This window comes from Camponotus vicinus, unplaced genomic scaffold, assembly GCF_025532165.1.
Source record: "Camponotus vicinus isolate PSW18456_S1 unplaced genomic scaffold, iyCamVici1.0 SCAF_3, whole genome shotgun sequence".
Classification (NCBI taxonomy): Eukaryota; Metazoa; Arthropoda; class Insecta; order Hymenoptera; family Formicidae; genus Camponotus; species Camponotus vicinus.
The window spans coordinates 24,500,300-24,519,292 of NW_028141967.1; the positions used below are offsets into that span (position 1 = coordinate 24,500,300).

General features: G+C 34.0%; 1 protein-coding gene and 1 long non-coding RNA gene across 10 annotated transcripts in view; one reads left to right on the forward strand and one right to left on the reverse strand.

The window, feature by feature from the left end:
• Dh31-r (Diuretic hormone 31 Receptor) overlaps positions 1–18,993 on the forward strand; it is a 151,750-nt gene that overhangs the window by 122,176 nt on the left and 10,581 nt on the right. For all 7 annotated transcript variants that reach the window (XM_083092979.1, XM_083092980.1, XM_083092981.1 and 4 more), the window contains 4 exons: positions 6,456–6,562; positions 16,254–16,345; positions 17,154–17,280; positions 17,841–18,067. In XM_083092979.1, the coding sequence (XP_082949105.1) occupies positions 6,456–6,562; positions 16,254–16,345; positions 17,154–17,280; positions 17,841–18,067 (553 nt within the window). The remainder of the gene's footprint in view (positions 1–6,455; positions 6,563–16,253; positions 16,346–17,153; positions 17,281–17,840; positions 18,068–18,993) is intronic.
• On the reverse strand, positions 137–11,725 carry LOC145967913 (uncharacterized). Of its 3 annotated transcripts, XR_014437605.1 has the most exons (4): positions 11,441–11,725; positions 10,424–10,503; positions 9,913–10,206; positions 9,204–9,838 (listed from the first exon to the last, which is right to left on the reverse strand). It is a non-coding gene; the product is annotated as an uncharacterized LOC145967913 (long non-coding RNA). The 3 variants fall into 3 exon arrangements; XR_014437603.1 differs by lacking the exons at positions 9,204–9,838; positions 9,913–10,206 and adding an exon at positions 137–417; XR_014437604.1 differs by having other exon boundaries at positions 9,204–10,206; positions 11,441–11,721.

Below are 18,993 nucleotides of genomic sequence, written 5' to 3' on the forward strand. Positions count from 1 at the left end.
CACGACTATGTATCGATTATCGGCAAAGCTGATCGAAACTTTCGCCAACACTCTGACGATATTAATAAAGTTCCGCGAGACTTCTCGACACAAGTACTCTGTGTATTCAAGATATTCAGGCTACAATCTCTCGTATCGCTTTCTCGTCATGCATACGTGCGCCGAGTAACTTTTGCGAACGAACGAATCAACCGATCGCTCTGACAGACGAGCTTTTTTTTTAATCTTCCGGTCCGATCATTTTACGCACAATATGTACAATTATTCGTTTTCAACTGTGCACAAACGGCTGCCTGATTGCGCGATCCCGAACGGGAAAGCCTTTTCGAAAAAAAATACTCCGGTACAATCTCTATTCTCTTCGACGTTCCGTGGTATCCTGTTTCTGTTAAAACTCTCGGGAAACGCAACCAGTCGCTGCAACAAGATCAATGAAGGTTTGGTTACGTTAACTTAACGGAAATTCTTCCAGAACCGGAAAAAGATCTCATTTCAAACGAAATGAAAGCAGAAGAATCGTGAAATGTAAAATGGAACCTAAAATTGAAAAAAATACAATCTACAATACTGGGGATGAGATATTATATTTAAATTATAAAAAAGTAATTTTTTTGATCGTTTTATCATATTTTCTTATAGATATTACTAATTTTCGATATTTGTCTAGGTAATTCTTATTATTATAGTCACTTATAGTCACATGTATATAAGATAAATGCACTCTGTTAAAATTTCTCAAATATTTTATGCATGAATTTAAAAATTAATTTAATTTAATCTTCAAGATACTGCAATAAACTGGAATTTTTTATTGTTTCATAGATGTTTTACAAAAAAAATTATTTATCATCATTTTACGAACAGCATTGCAAAAGGGAACTTTTGATAAATTCAAGAGATTTTACAACAGACATTTATTTAATTGCATTTAGTTTATCGTCTTTATAATCTACAGAAACTAGCGATATTAGTCTGGGGTTGTAGAGAACCCACTGACATTTATCATCTTCAACCTCCATCCTGATAAGTTGTCAGTTGAAACAGAAAGTCATAAATGCGTTAGAGAGTAATTTCTCAAGAGAAAAATGTTTAGACAATGTTCAAACCAGTTTATTTGTATGCACGTGTATGTGCATGTAACAGTACATGTGATATATTACACATACACTATTGCACATGTATATTAGTGATATATTACACAAATGTATGCTTGACTTGTACAAGTATTATACACATGCCAACCAAATCATTTTATATTTTCGACGTATGTGACAAAGAAATATAATATTAATAAATAATGCAGTTGGAAGAATTACATGCGACAAATCCCTTGCGATATAATTTATTGCATAAATGATGTGTAACGAAAGACTTTCCGGCAAATAAGTTATAGATTCGTATTATTCATAATGTCGACGATATATCATATATGTATAACAAATATGTAAAAGGCAATTTATATTTTTCAGATTTTATCACAATAGATAGTTTGGTTCTCGAAACCCACTTTTATTTAATTTTTCGAGCCAAAACGTGAATTTTGCGAACTAAATATTTCTTTTCGTTTTTTACTGTATCAATCTAAAGATAGCAGTTATTTCTCAAAATAATATGCCAGGAAATGAGAGAACTATCTAAAAATAACATCTCGTGCGAAATATAAACGTATCTTTGGCAAATAGTATAATGATTATCAAAGGAAATTTTTGCGGAATCCGAGAAAGATTAAAAGATATCTCTCTCATATTATTTTACGACAAAAAAAATCTTGAAGATATCTTGATGAAATTGCACATACGTCTCTCCGTTTTACTTGTTAATCCGATGGAAATAATCCGTTCCCGGTTCCCAGAAAGGGTACTATTTCACTTAGTCTCTCGTTAATTGATAATCTCGTTAATTAAAATGACCGCATCATCCGAAGTGAATCAAAAGTAGAACGAGATATGCTGATATAGAGACAAAATAACTGTTACATGTTATATAACTGTTATGTGTTAAATAACAATTATATTGTTGAGTGGGAAATTAAATAACTAATAATTGTATAACTGTTACTTGGTGTTTGCTGGGTATGCACTCGCCTGGGAGGACGGATACGCAGATGCTTGTGGTGAAAATGTCTCTTATCTTCCAACTGGATCGCCCTTCAGAAAACAACGGCGTTTAATAGCGTTTTGTTACCTGCTCATTACCTCGAACGTGCTTTCGCTCTTTCGCTGCATCGAGAATGCTTTTCCTTTTCGCGACAGACGCGATGCACCTGTTATTCGGCAATTAAACGTCGGGCATTCTTTTTCTAACGAGCGCTTTGCCATTTTAATTTCGCGAATAAATCTCGCTGTGTCGCCCTGCACGGCAAGAGTTCCGCGTTAAAAGGTCACCGCTTGTATATCATTCCATGTATATACATGTATCTATACAGGGTGTCTCATTTTAAATAATACGCTCAAATATCTCCGAAACGGTGCGTTAAATAAAAAAATGTTTCAAACAAAAGTTGTATGGCTTGAAGGGGGCCATCAGATGGTGGCAATGATTTGACTTTGGAGAGTTGTTTGAAGGTCACGTGAAGGTCACCTTTAATTTTTTAAACAGAACCTCCTATTTTTTATTACTTATTCTTGTAGCTTATCTCGAGAGCTTTCCAAAACACTGTAATAAAGTATTTTTTCATTGAGTACTTTTCGAGTTATGAAGCTTGAAATAATTTCTTATGTTACATAAACCATAAAATATCTAGTAAAATATTCATTTTTCGATTATCTTACCTTAATACTTTTATGTACAAAATAATGAGAGGAATTAATTGGTGTAAAGAAAAAACATAGTTGTTTTTAAAAAAAAATATGTAATTGTTAATTGCAAATTAATACTTATAGTGTTTTGGAAAGCCATCGAGATAAGCTACAAGAATATGTAATAAAAAATAGGGGGTTCTATTTAAAAAATTGACGATGACCTTCACGTGATCTTCAAATGACTCTTCAAGGTCAAATCATTGCCACCATCTGATGGCCCCCTTCAAGCCATATAACTTTTGTTTGAAACATTTTTTTATTTAACGCACCGTTTCGGAAATATTTGAGCGTATTATTTAAAATGGGACACTCTGTATGTACCTAGGTATATAAACCCCTTTTTAAAGTCCCTGGGTGGAGCATCCAGTTCTCCATCCGGAGACGAGGAGGAAGATAAATGTGATGTAATGACGGCGCCTGTCGGAAGGGAAGGATTTAAGAAAGGGGTGATGGACGAATTAAGGGCGGACACCGATACCTTACGCTCGGCGAACATCCGACGTGTTTGCAGGCGAGTCTGCCGACTCGCGCGATCGATCGACCCTCATCACGAAATAATGAGCGGCCACACGAGCCAGCGAATAATCGCTCCACGTGTAATTCTCTCTCCTTGCGCTCTCTTTCTTTCGAAATCAACGCGAACAGCGCGTCTTTTCATTCAATCAAAGTTGAGAATTATCTATCCTGATAGGATCACTTGAAGCCATTAGAACCTGTCTGATCATTGATCACTGCCGTTCAAAACTATTACCTTGAATTTTCAAATTTAATTTTTAATTTATTATAGTTGATAGCATGAAAAATTGCGTGCAATTCCGATTATTATTTGCAATTTTACAATTTTCCCATCAATTATATACAAAACGTTATATATATTTTACATTAGAATTTAATGAGATATAAAAAGAAAGCTTGATAAAAATCTAAAATTGCATTGATGTTACTAGTACAATTCCTCAAACATTTATGAAATTACTGATGGTATCTCTAGTACCATAATCCTGACAAGAAACAAACGAAGATATTTTAAAATTGCATTGTCTGATATGCAATCAGCAGATGAGGTTTAAATCGTTCTAGAAATACGACGCGTTATATTTGGACGCTATCGCGAAATGTTTCACGAATATTTAACGACTCTTACGTCAGACACATTTTTTAAATTTTTACTCATCGACCTTCGTAATATCCTTTGCAAGTTTTTTTTTTAGTAAGACCAGCATTGTGCGACCGGTTAATAGGTCGCTGAAAATCGATATGTTCCCTTCCGTGAAACATTCACGAGGGGATATTTTCGACTCTAGAATGTCGGGACGATGGAAAGGCAAGTCGCAGAATCAAAAATACGAAATGATAATTGCAATAATTGTGCACGCGTCTTTTATTTAATGATTTAAATTATGTAATGTAATTTAAATACACTCGGAGAGGGGATGAAATTGATTTCCTCCCCCGAGGAACGCGCTCTGAACCGTTGCCATTTCGCGAACACGTGTAAGAGGGTTTCGGACCGAAAACCCGCACGAAATTATAGCGACTCGTGCGTATTCTAATATTCCCCTCCCCTGCTTCGTATACGTCGCCGTAACAAGTTGTGCCGCATTATTCACCCATGTAACGCGTTATTCGTATACGAGAGAAACGTTATTTCGCTCTCTCCGTGCCATTTACGACGAATTACGCTCGGGTAATGTAACTCGGAGACCACGCATCGTTCATTCTCTTGCGTGCGACCGTGTCGTTTCTCGCACTCGCGTCTTGGTAATGTGCCTTTCCCCAGAAACTGTCTTTACGATGAATGGCGTTTAATCGCCACGCCACGTTCGCCGTCACGGTAGTTAGTTTGTACCGCGACTTTGAAGCGCTTTACATACCCTGACGGGGAGAACACACTGATAAACATAACTCATGAGCGTGCAAATAAGTACACACAAGTGGATTAAAATATATCGTGCTATACTCGTAACTTTATATAGGTGCAACGAAATGACCGGATAAAATTGTTGCCGCGCTCAAAGTGATGCAATGTTGCTTTATTTTTTTTTTGTTTCTCTTTCGAAAGAAGAGAAGACGAAGATTTTTTTTGCAATTAAAGGGATGCCGGAGTTCTGTTTTACCGATAAAATGTTATATTCCATTTTTGTCCGAAATCTTTTTATTAGTTGCACAAAATAATAAATGCTTCTCCACGATTAAAGTACATACAGAAACAAAGCGGGAACCTCCTGATTTTATATTAAAAATAAAAAAAAATTGAAAAATCGTAAATAGGTTATAACAATATTTGCTTAATATAAAAGTTTTGTTTGTATACACAAAATAAGATAGGTTCCCACTAAAAATTGTATGAAGGAATATAAATGAACTTTTAGAAATGAGTTTAGAAACCTAATGAAAAAGATTCCGTTTATTTACCGAAATCTTTTTCATTAGGCTTCTAAACTCATTTCTAAAAGTTCATTTATATTCCTTCATACAATCTCTAGCGGGAACCTATCTTATTTTGTACATACAAAGCAAATATTGTTACGATTTGACCCCAAAAGCCGAAATAATAAAAAACTGTAATTTTTCAATTTTTTCTTAATTTTTAACATAAAATCAGGAGGTTCCCGCTTTGTTTCTGTATGTACTTTAATCGTGGAGAAACATTTATTATTTTGTGCAACTAATAAAAAGATTTCGGACATAAATGAAATATAACATTTTATCGGTAAAACAGGACTCCGGCATCCCCTTAAAGTTTATCATAAATATGCGTAGCATTTCTAGATGCTTTGTTCCTTTAATTTGATTTTGTTTTCAATTTGTGTGCATTCGTTTGAATTGGATTAAAATAGTGAACTGTGTCTATTTGAGACACAGATTAGACTAGCACAATGTTATTGTAGCCGCAAAACTGTGTAAAACTATAAGAGAGCACGCTTTTCGAGCAGAACCATAATTGCACAGATTAACCCGTTAGTTACTCTCGTACACTCGGAATATTTACATCGGATCTCATCTGTTAATTAAGACAGGGAAAGAGAGCGCGAGGGATTAAAAGGAGACGCACGGGTTCAAGTTTATTTTTTCCAAAGATAAGTTTAATCAAGTAGCGTTTCATGGAAGCGGGGCTTTTAAAGTTCAATTTGCATTTATAGTTTTATTTGCGACCTATTAAACCGCGGGGAGGAATAATGTTCTCCCATCCCTCCCTCCCTCCCTCCCCCCTCTTACCGCCTAGTGGGGATGGAGTAGATGCCAACTCTTGGTTCTTCAGGCGACGCCGCCGGCGCAGTTTTTTTTTTGCAAGTATCTTTCATCGGGAAATTTTAAATTATCTTGTTGTTCGAGACGGAAGTTTGAACGAGCTTCGACAAGAAACGGACCTAACTTTGTGGATGATTATGTAGTCGGCGTTAGGAAATATTTCTATGTTTCATCTGTTAAACATCAAAGTGAATACATTATATCAAAGCGAAATAAATCTGACGTGAATTTTTCCCTCTGAGGCACGTACTTTCGAGCTTTCCTCCTTAACTTAGCATACACAATTGACTAGGAATGCTATTAACGTACAATAATTAATCCAATCAAGAAACTGAATTCCAATCCTTTGACATCATCACGTGTTACATGAATCTCACGAGCTTTTTGTAATCTTTGTTGCAGTGATGGCGCATAAATATTGCGAGCTGAACGGCACGTGGTTCCGGCATCCCGAGTCTAATCAAATATGGAGCAATTACACGACCTGCGTGAATCTACAGGATCTGAGTGTGAGTAAGAATTTCCAAAGATACACAGTAAAAAATAAAACGTTAATTATAATATTTTTCACATGTCCCAGAAAGTCCACTCTAAATTTTAAGTTAAAATAACTCATTCGTCGTATGTTACTTACTGACAAACTAAAAATGTTAAATAATTGACACAATACTTTACATTTATTTTTGTTATTGTGACTTTAAGTGTAATGTAAAAATAACATACAAATTAATTAAAAATTACATGAAAAAATAGTTACAATAACTCGTAAGAAATGTTGTAGGACATTAACATATAATAGTAATTATTTTAATCTAAATTATTTGTAATAGAAACGTTTGATTTTAGTAAATTTGATTATTTTGTGTCAAAGTTCAAGATTATTTCAAGATTCACTTTAACTTTTCTTAGAATGTTTAACTGACTTTAAGACATATTGATTGTTTAAAATGATTATGTTAAAAATGCTCAAAATAATATTCCATTTCTAAGAGACATATACAAAGTGTTAAGTTATAAAGTTGACATAAATGTAACACATGAAGACGTTATCAAAATAATAACGTAAGTTGTATGTTAATTTTAAAAATTAAAGTACTAATCAAAACACAAGAAAATTTTAATATATGGACGCACAATTTTTTACTGTGTATCAACTGCTTTCCTCTTCGCGAAAATAAAATAAATTGATCGCCATCAAAGATTTAGTGTCAAAGATATGGAAGAACATCAAAGAGTGCGATCAAAAAAGAACGAGATGAGAAAATCGATCCTTAAAGATCTCGATAAAAAATTCGAGTGCTTAAGAAGGACGCGTATGGTCTATCCCTGTGGGAAATAACATGTAAATCCGCGATACATGCGAAGGAGTCCCAATTACACATACATCCCCTCAAAGTCTCCCGCGTGACACGTCGTCCGTCCTGACACGGGTTCGATTTTGCATTATTCTGTCCGAAGGCACACGATCAGCGCACGACTCGCGGTATATTCTCTCTCGGGAGCTAATATCGTTTGAGCGAGAGACGCGTTTGTTGAAATATTTGAAAGACACGCGCGCTGTATGCATACGACAGGGAACGTCCTATTACTTACTTTACATCGGAATCGTAGCGACGGGACAATTTCAACGATCACGCGACCGCGACTTGCAATCTATCTCCGGGACAAACGTTATGCATTACTCGCTTGAGGATATCCCCGATACTCGTAGGCCAATCTCGAATGATAATACGAATATTACGTCGATATAGAGCGGAAGAAAGTTTCTTTTTTTTTTCTTGCCTCTTCTATATACGAAGAATCGATTTCTCCATCGTCGCTCTGCATACGCGATGATTTATGACGCGCCAGAAGTGTCAGTAAAAGGAGAACGCGCGAGGCATAAAAAAGAGGCAAGTGCGAAATTGCGGAGCTAAATTTCCCAGTTTTTCTCCCTCTCTCGAAAAAAAGAAATAAAATAAACTCCCTCCATTTTTCACCATGTCTAATATATCTCGCGTGCGGCATTTTAAAGACATCGCGAAAGCGGCGGCTTCCTCTCGACTCGAAGATAGAGGGATTTAGTCGGGATTTTTCAACTCTGCTCATTAAATCCGAGATTGAAGGGTCGGAGAACACCGGACGTTCCTAACGCGCGCGAGACGGAGCGATAATATGATGAAGGGCTTGTGAGAAGCCGCTTTTGCGTAACGCTACATCCGCGTGTCAACATCCTTCTCACGCAACGTGCTATTCATTAGGACCGGCTTCATTTTGATACACATGCAGGGAACTATGACACGTTGAAGCCGCTCTCCTGACATACCCATCAACGCCGCGTCGACATTCACTTGTAACGCGCATTGACATCAATGTCGATGCTTGCGCTTTTATTTTTCGCCGAGACGTCGATGAAATTGCGAGCGCGAGGCCGCAGCAGGCAACCGTTCCTAAATCGAATTCTTACGAAGCTCCTTTGTCACTATGAGATAAGATACGAGGGACACATCGAGTAATTTAAATTTCACGAGACGAGACTTTAAATGTACGGATATATAAGTTTACATGATTCAGATGATAAATTGTAGGTACACAGTAAAAAATTGTGCGTCCATATGTTAAAATTTTCTTGTGTTCACCACGTTTTGATTAGTACTTTAATGTAAAATTAACATACAACTTATATGTTATTATTTTTATAACGTTTTCATGTGTTACATTTATGTCAACTTCATAACTTAACACTTTGTATATGTCTTAGAAATGGAATATTATTTTGAGTATTTTTGACATAATCATTTTAAACAATCAACATGTCTCAAAGTCGGTTTAACATTCTAAGAAAAGTTAAAGTGAATCTTCAAATAATCTTGAACTTTGACGTACAAAAATAATCAAATTTACTAAAATCAAATGTTTTTATTACAAATAATTTAGGTTAAAATAATTACTATTATATGTTAATGTCCTCAACATTTCTTACGAGTTATTGTAACTATTTTTTCATGTAATTTTTAATTAATTTGTATGTTATTTTTACATTACACTTAAAATCACAATAGCAAAAATAAATGTAAAGTATTATGTCAATTATTTAACATTTTTAATTTGTCAATAAGTAACATACGACGAATGAGTTATTTTAACTTAAAATTTAGAGTGGATTTTTTGGGACATGTGAAAAATAATTAAAAATAATTAACATTTTATTTTTTACTTGTAAATTGTGCAAAACAGATATATAGAATAAATGCAATAACGAAATAATTTTCTAATAATTGATAAGCAACAAAAAACTATGCAGCATGCGAGAAAATTGCGCGATTGGCCTCGGGAAAATATATGACTTAAGTACTTAATAATCTGTATTTTCCGAGTTTATTGCAGTTTCCCAGTCCCAAAGGTGAAGGGCCAATTTTCCGGGTCAAAAACATTAATGAGCATCTTACGTTCTTTTTATCGTGAAAATTCAAGATTAGTTTAGAAATTACCGAGTTCGCCTTTGCTTAATTAGACGCGATTGCTCCCGCATCAGTTCGCTCGATCGTGGTCATTCGTTTAATGTCCGAGAGAGTTTGACGTAGGGAACACGAAACGGTGGAAAATACTTGGTCTCCTATTTTATACGACGATAAGGCGCGCGCTTATCTTTCAGGCCCAGAAAAACTAGAAAAGCTCGAGAAAGACAGAGGAAATATATATATTTTTACACGTATTGTCCCTCCACATGCATGCCCTCGTCGGTAATCTAACTGAGTAATTTCTACCTCACACAGTATCTCTTCCTGTTGACTTAATCCTTCCGCCTGCGGAAAGCGCGGGGTCAAAATGAAAGGACTCATTAAACTTTGTTAATGAGACGCCGTCGTAATCAAGTTACCTTTGCACTCTGCTCTTTTATCTAAGTTTTTTTCTCTTGCAAATTAGAAAATAATACATATTTCACTTTTTGCGAGGACAGACATCCCGGACTTTTTAATATTCACACATGTTTGACGTGAATGAGCTGTTGCGTACGCACTGCGTTGCATTTTCAAATGAAACTGATTCTTTGTACGTTATGACAAAAGCCTTTGTATTCACACCCTCGTATACACAATGAGCACTTATATACACGCGATCCACGTGTATTTCTAACATCAGCAACATCTCGATTCCGAAGTAAATATGATCACTAAAATAGAAAATATAACTTACGCAAATAAACGCACTCGAATTGCATCGAGTGATAATTTTGTATCGACAAGCGATTTTGCATCCGCACAAATATATATGTAAATACAGATAAAATTTTCATCATCCGCATCGATCGCTTTTATTTGACAATTATTTTAAAAGCGTGTTCCCATGCACTTTAAAAATCCGTGTAAAATTGAATCGAATTTTATTACCTTTTTTCCGCGATGCTGATTGATACGCTTCGTATTGTGAAGATTTAATCGTGTATGTTGACAATTCAGAGATTGATAATCTATAATGTGAATTATTCGATTTTAATATCAATTAATTTGACGATACAGCAATATGCAACATTTCATTCATATTTTTCTTGCACGGATATTTCGCTAACGTTCACATCATATGAGTCATATGTCAAATTCTTAATCTTATAAATAATAAAATCGGAAGAGGAAACTTAAATCTTAATCGTTAATTTTTAAGGATTCATTCGAAGAATCAAATTCAATATTATCTGAATTAGAATTAGAAAATTAATAAATCGATATGTACACAGAAAAAAGAACATTCTTGTTTTGAAAATATATTTAGTTTTAACATGGAAATCTTGAAATGAGATTATATTGCGTCAATTAAAGAAAAATATAATTGCTTGAATAATTGCTTACTTGAATGAAGCCATTTTATATAGTTCAATCAAGAAAAATATATTCTTATGATTTAAGATTTAATTTTATTGAATGGAAAAGAAACAATGTTAGAAAATAACATTTTTAAATCAAAGACTATAATTTTCTTAAAGTAGAATTAAATAATTATATATTCTTGAGGTGACAATTACAATATTAAAATAAGACTAATATTGTTGAAATTTAAAATTATTAAATTCTTCTAAAAAGATTATAAATTGTTGCGTATGTACGAAACAATGAACGCGTTAGTTTAAGTATATAAGTTTTGATTTGACACTTTGTTTTTTCTGTGTACATATATGGCTTTAAATAATTTTATTTGACGTTAACGTTTCACCTTTGTTGCTTTCATAATTTATATCATTATAATCCCGATATTTGCTACGATTTTTTTAATTAATCTTCATACAATTTAAATGTATTACTTTGAATACACATACATTTTAGATATATTATAATGACATGTAAAAGCATCGCGACAAATTTGCACGATCAGAAATATAATAGACGTACACACACAACGTTCCTTTTACTTACATGCTTTAATAATGTTTGATGATATTCTATTCATAAGTTTCACAAGATGTGATCATTTTAGAGAAGGAATTTAAATTGAAGTAGATTCTAGATGAACTTCTATAAAGTATTCTTTTGAAATATTCGTCTGAATTTATCACGTCTTTATTCAAGTAGAGGGAAGGAGCAGTAGAACACGAAGGTCTTGCATAACTTTATTATATAGGATTAAATTTCAATGTCACGAAATGGAGATATGCAATTTGTTCGCATGTACAATATTAATATAGTGGTCCTCGCATATAATTTCCCGACAATTGTTGTATTCACATAATTAGAGACACTGAAATCAGAGACTGGACACGAGCCGGAAGTCCGCCATGTTTCTGCTAAATCCTACGAGAGAGAAAGATATATAAACTATTTCACATTTCACTCTGATCAACTCTAACTTCACTTACCTTACTTAACATATAATGTATATACATGTAATGACGTGCGTCACGTTCGATCAATTCAATACTTTGCGTGCAAAATATTACGCAATAAAAGATTTCACTATTGTATAATAATATATTATTATATTATATACATATGAATTGTGACTGATTGCAAAATGGGTGGATGCTCGGCGCCATTTTGCAATAATTCTTCAAAAAAAGAATATATTCTGCCACAATTTATAATATATAAATAAAAAAATAATAACATATATATATCCTATCACGATTTATTTTTTAAAATTATAAAAAGATTTAGTTTTTAGATTAAAAATTTTTTATAAAAAAGACAAAACTAATTTAAAGAAAGTATACGATAGCAAATCTATGGCTATGCATTTTTGTATTTAAATAATAATAAGTGATAATTATGAAATTATTATTTATTTTTATTTAAATGCAAAATGCGTAACTTAATAATAATAATAAGTTATAATAATAATCTTATTTATAATAATAAGCTAATAATTATTTATAATAATAATCAATAAAGCATATATAGTATAATAATTAATAAAGTAAATATTGTACAAAAATATTAAAATTATATTTAATTTTATTGTATTTTTTATTAACAGATTTAAAAATCAGCGGGAATAGCAGAAAAATGGCATCAATCAAAAGTAACTAACTCGTGTCCAATCTCTGATTTCAGTGTCTCTACACATAATGAAACATCATGCTTGCATCAAAAAGTTTCAAGAATGAAGAGAGATCACTTGAATTGGCTCATATTTAAACGATAAATAATATTTCGTTATCTTCTTTTGAAGCTCCGAAACTTAACTTGCTCGAAAGTTCCTGAACTTTCTCTTGAGTTTCGAGCGTTTCTATGTCACGAGAGAAACTTTTTCGTACATTTTCCTTCGAGAGAAGAGATGGTCGTAAAAGATAGTATAATCCAGTAACACACAAGAGATGAAGACAGTTTGTTAGCGCTTATTCTTTTAGGTATCTCAGAGATAACTATAAATTATGATAGTTAATTTATTTGAAGTGTCAAGGTTGACGTACGCAAACCGAGAGATGAATTATTATCTGTGCGGTATGCAGTTATAAACCATCACCTTTAGTTATCTGACGTTTATGAAAAGGCATACCTTTAGTAATCTGGCGTTTATGAAAGGTCAAGTAGAATTCATCCTACAAGCGTAACGAAGTTATTTAAATATCGTCGATTCACGTTGTTTTCTTCTGACTTGAATTGCAAATTTATTATACGGTTGCAAAACTGCCATTTTAATAAATTTTCATTGTGTACGAAACTTAGTTTGATCCGTATTTTATGAAATCTCTCAAAAAATAAAAATATTTTATAAACTAAAATATTTTTTTACTTGAATATATATTTAGTTAAATTAATTATAGTAGTAACAAAGTTATTTAAATACGATTGACGTTGTTTTCTTCTGACTTGAATTGCAAATTTATTATACGGTTGCAAAACTGCAATTTTGATAGATTTCGATTGTGTACAAAATTTGATTTGATACGTATTTTATGAAATCTCTCAAAAAATAAAAATATTTTATAAATTAAAATATTTTTTTACTTGAATATATATTTAGTTAAATTAATTACAATATATATTTATAATATATATTTACTTAATATATTTTTATTTGCTTCATTATATTAACTTATCGTTTTATTAAATTCTCTCAGCTCTCTCATAATTAAATCGATGATATCGCACGATATTGTCACGTTCCAACTGAATTCGTCGCGTTCACGCGAGATCCAATGCAGTCGGTAAACAGCGATAGCCCGATTTTAATTTGACAATACGACAGGTATTGCGAAATTGAGGATCTGTCTTGTCTCCTAATATAAACGGATCGCGCATGCAAATGACAATAAGCTGTAATGTACATGTGAGATAATTCCTGCTATCGATACATAATAAAGCCAAGAGTGAAGGCAGCTCAGAATATACAATACAATTATCGTTTGTTCACGTTGATAAAATTTATCATGTCCCTGCATGCAGCAGCGATATAATTTCCGGGACCTGCGTTTAATCCGGTCCGGCCCGAGAGAAGAGGGATAGAGAGAGAGAGAGAGACTCGTGGCTTTTCTATCAAGTGCCGTGTAATTTCAGGATAGAGCTCAGAGTGTATCTGGAGATTGCGTACGCTTCCGAACTTCATGAATTATTTAGCGTCGACTACACTGTAGCCCGGCGTGAAACACATGTGACCCGGTATGCGAGTTCCGTTTAAGCTCCGTGCAGGCTTGAATTTCATAATTATGACATTCACATTCAAAATATCCGAATCAAATTCAATGAATTTGCCGTATTTCATTTTCAAGCTGTATCATATCTGACATGTTTTAGTCTTCTTCAGCAATAAATTCAACATTGAAACGCGATCTTTTCATTCCTCATGAGATTAATAAATTTGAAATTTTATTATTGCGATAACTATAATAATGTATATAATATTATAATGTATTTTCCGATAAAATACTTATGATAATTTTAGTAATTAGGAGGAATTTTAATCAGTAAATAAGAAGAGTATCATGCGTCGATTGACAAGTCTTGCCAAAATACATGGATCAATATCTAATCATAAAATTTCATACAGAACCTCGCGCACACGTGGATTATTTCTTTTTGTTCTGTAAATCTCTTTTCTCCTTGTCTTTTAATATTCGTATATCCTAGTACCACAGAGATTATGTTCGGAAAAGATGAAATATGAAATTTGCATTTGCGCGCGACTTAAGCCGCAGCACCTTATCCACAAGTAGCGGGCATGAAAGCGTAGACTTGTACGAGGTTTCGTGCAAGCGTAGCGTTAATAAGTAACGCGACGTTTGTACGATGGCGGTTAAGAGTAATGCCGGTTTCCGACCTCGGCGAGCAGGGGGTTTAGTGCTTTCCCTTCTCGTGATGTCTCTGCAACATCATTCATTCCAACAGTCCTGATAAATATGAAAATAGATTTCTATTCACGACAAGCCACGTCTTATTTCGCTTTACACGAATAAGCGTGGCACATAGTTACATAGTCGGGCTTCCGAATTTGCTATCCTTTCCAGCTTCAGACTCGCATCGATCAATTTTTCAGACCCGAAAGAACCTGCCCTTGACGCAGGTCAATGAGACAGGTTTCCGGTCGGCTAGTCTCATAAATACTTCGTGTCTGGCGGACATTTGTCATACGTAGGACAACGTTACAAAGCCTTATTACTGGGCGACTTTGCTTTGCAGATGCGGTAAGATTTGCATGTGCCGGCGTAAAGGAAGTACGGGGATTACCAGGGGAATGGACGAAGGAAAGGGGGCGACCCGGGGGACACGGGAGGATCTTGTAAGCGAATGAATTTTAAAACGACAGGTGACGGACGACCGCGTCACTCGGGTGAAAAAAATATGAGAACGCAATTTTTTACTCCCGACTATTGCTAACCGCAGGTTGTTCGATGCTCTCGTGACCCTTCCTTCGTTGACGAACAGAGTTTCGAAGTTTGTCGATCTTTTCGGCAACCAAAAAAATTCCTCCGAGAAAATCAAGTCGAGTCATTCCTAGGGAGCGCTTTAACAACAGATGAAAATTGCCCGGAATAATCAGGGGATTGTAGCCAGATACGAATTTTCGCGTTCGTAGGTCTCGGGGATTTCCGTTGATACAAAAAAAAAAGGAAAATTGAATCAACACTTTGATTGCACGAAACAAGTTTCATTTGCGTTATTTTGTTGCCTTGCAATTTTTCCTTTTTTTTTGAAGAAAATTCTTGACCGCCTTTTTGTTTAATTTTTTTTTTAATTTTGCAAATTTTATCCAGTTTATACAGAGGCTGGTAAAAAAAAGTCGATTCTGCAAATACGAATATTTGACATTTCTACGCTGCGCTTTAACTTATTCTAACAATGTTAGATTTTTTACGGGTATTCGAGAAAATATTTTCCAGGATATTTTATATTTAATACATCCCCTTTTTTAGCGATGTCTTATTCAGCTCAGATTACGACGACCTAGATTATGAGATACTTCTTATTTCGAAATAATTTTACGCAACTAATCTGAACGCCATTGTATTAATTCCTTTTACGGCGCACATGCGACTAGTTTGCAGTGGCGAAACGATAATTAATCAGAGAAGTGATCGGGGTCAGATTCTCGCGGTGCTCGCTCTTCACCATGTCGTAGTTTCGACCTTCAATCTGAAACTGCGCAATTTCGCGACGGGAATAATGGGATCGGGGCTCGTGTCATCCGCATAATACGAGAAAGAATTAATGAGCATTAAGGTGCCACTCTGAAAGTTATTAGTTCTGTCTACAACGCGAGAGAAATTTTAAATTTTTGATAATACGATTACAGTGGCAGCAGGGTATAAATGGAATCTACGAGACGGGATACGCAATATCTTTGGTAGCGCTATTGCTTTCCCTAGGAATTCTCACGTACTTCCGGTAAGTTTTAAATTTATTGACGTTGTTATATATTATCTTCGCTACATCGACAGAATATTAAAGTTTGTGTGTTTGCGCGCTAATGCAACTTTGAAATTTACTTTTCGAGATATGTTTGAATTTAATCGAAGAAAAACTAGACTCGCGATAATAAACTCTATTATGTATATTGGAAAAATTGTAAAAAGGATTTTAAAAATCTTATAATGGGTGTGCAACACAAATCATATTACTTGAAAGAACTTTGTAATCTATTTCTAAATACATTAAGAGAGGCATCATTTTATATTAATATATATATGTACAGTATCTGTCAAAAGTGCATTACTTATAAAACAGAGAAATCGTTATTTTAATAAACAGAAATATATATAAATATTATTAAGTTGTATTTTATTATTGTATAATATTATTTTGTTATTGTTTTAATTTTTAATAATTTTAATGCTTTAGTAATTTTATAAATATGAGCAAAACAGCTATTGCATCATCTCCAAAAAATACAGAAAATGCAAATAAAAATCCGTAAAATTTTCATTTGAAAAAATATAATCAGTATTGTATTGAATGATAGACAAGTTTTAGATATTACTTATTTAAGTCTGCATTATTATATTGGAAATACTACAATTGTAGACTAGTAGATTTTATTCGAGATATTGAACTAGATTCAATTTAGACGGATATCCTACCTTTGCTGCTTTGCCAATTATGTTTGCTGGATTCCCAGATCCTTCTTTATTACTCTGAAGCACGAAATTAAGGTTTCGGAGACGCAAGATTAAATCTTTTCTTTTTTTGTACGCAGATCTCTCAGATGTGCGCGGATTACGCTACATATGAACCTATTCATCTCGTTCGCGATCAACAATGCTTTATGGTTGATTTGGTACAGGTTTATAGTAGCGAACACGGATGTGCTACTTAATAATAACGTATGTATTAAAAATGTAACAGAGAATATTATATAATATGGAAAAGAGGAAATGTATAAATATATGAAATTTAATATAAGAATTTTGTATTGAAATGTTAAAACTTCAAACATTTATTAAAATAATGAAAATAACATCTGTTAAAGAAATATTTTTTTTCTTCTTGAACATCTATTACATTATTATCCATTTATAAAGAAAAATATATCAGCAATTATCAATATAATTGCCGATACGAGAATTTAAAAAATATGAAAGAGATACAAATAAATGTTCACGGAATATAAATTCGATAAAATGTCAAATTAATCGAAATAATCATGCGACACTGAATTAAACATGAAACATTCTTCAAAGATACATCTTATAATAATTGTAGAATTGTTAAAAGTGCAATTATTTATTTGTAGCCATTAAAAAATGAGACTATTGACAACATCATTAGGAAATATCGCATTTGAACTCCATGAGCACAATTATTCCGATTGACTTGACGAACGAACGCGGCTTGTTTGAGTGACTTTGAAAGAGACGTTTATGAGCTGGGTCGTGCTTTGCAGATACCGTGTCGCGTCCTGCACACGTTCCTTCATTACTTTCTATTAACGAACTACGCCTGGATGCTCTGCGAAGGCTTCTACCTGCACACGCTGCTAGTGAGCGCATTCACCAGCGAGCACAAATTAGTCAATTGGCTGATGGGACTCGGTTGGCCGGTGCCAGCTGTAATCGTCACCCTGTACACGGCATTACGCGCATGCAGCGACGATCCCGCAGACACTGAGCAGTAAGTATCAATTCATTAATCGATCATTCCTTAGAGGAATGCCGTGAATAAAAAAAGAAATACTATCTCGCGAAAAAAGATTTTAATTGGGTCAAAAATATCGAGCTTTAAAGTAGAAAAGAGCTTCTATCACACACAAAATAAGCAGTAAAAATAGGATTTTACTCTTTGTACTCATTGCTTTTTATAGAGCTAAAATTAAATTATTGTTAATATCGTTGAGCGATTCGAGAGAAAAACTAGTTGTATGGTTATTGTTTTACAATGTTATGGATGTTAAAATTTCTCTTTTGATTGCAACGCATTTATTGTGTATTGTTAGATAGGTTTCCCATTCTCAGTGTTTCTTGATGGATTCGAAGGCGAAGCTTGAGAAAAGTCCCAGAAAGAGATGAATATAAAACGATGAATTAAGAGATCATCGATTAACATATTTCTTATTAAACTTTTATTCAAGTTAAAACGTTATGTCTCGGAAGGGCAACGTTAAATCTCTTTTAATGCTGAAAAGGTGCCAGTCAGAAACTTTCATGAGAACTTTACATGCTGACATATGCAAAAGTAACATTCATTTCTTGTCTCAGAAGAAGAAACGCTCCTGTTTTAATTTCAACCATCGTATAATAGCAAGATTTGTAAAAAACGAGGAAGCAATTTTCCAATTGCGGTTAAGTGCGTAAAAAACTTGGTTTCTATCTGAGCCCTAATCGTGCCCCGAATTAGGGTAACACCTCAGATTCTCCCATTTGCGATAAACGACAGGGGGTTGGGAGGGAGAGGAGTGGAGGATTCAACGAGCCTTCTAATTAAAGTGTTTGGATTGCCGTTGGAGGAGACTATTGACCCGCGGCATCAGCCGACCACGGAAAGGCTGCCGGTCGACACTAATTTCTCGGCAAGAACAGCATGCGGTCGATGGACGGTAC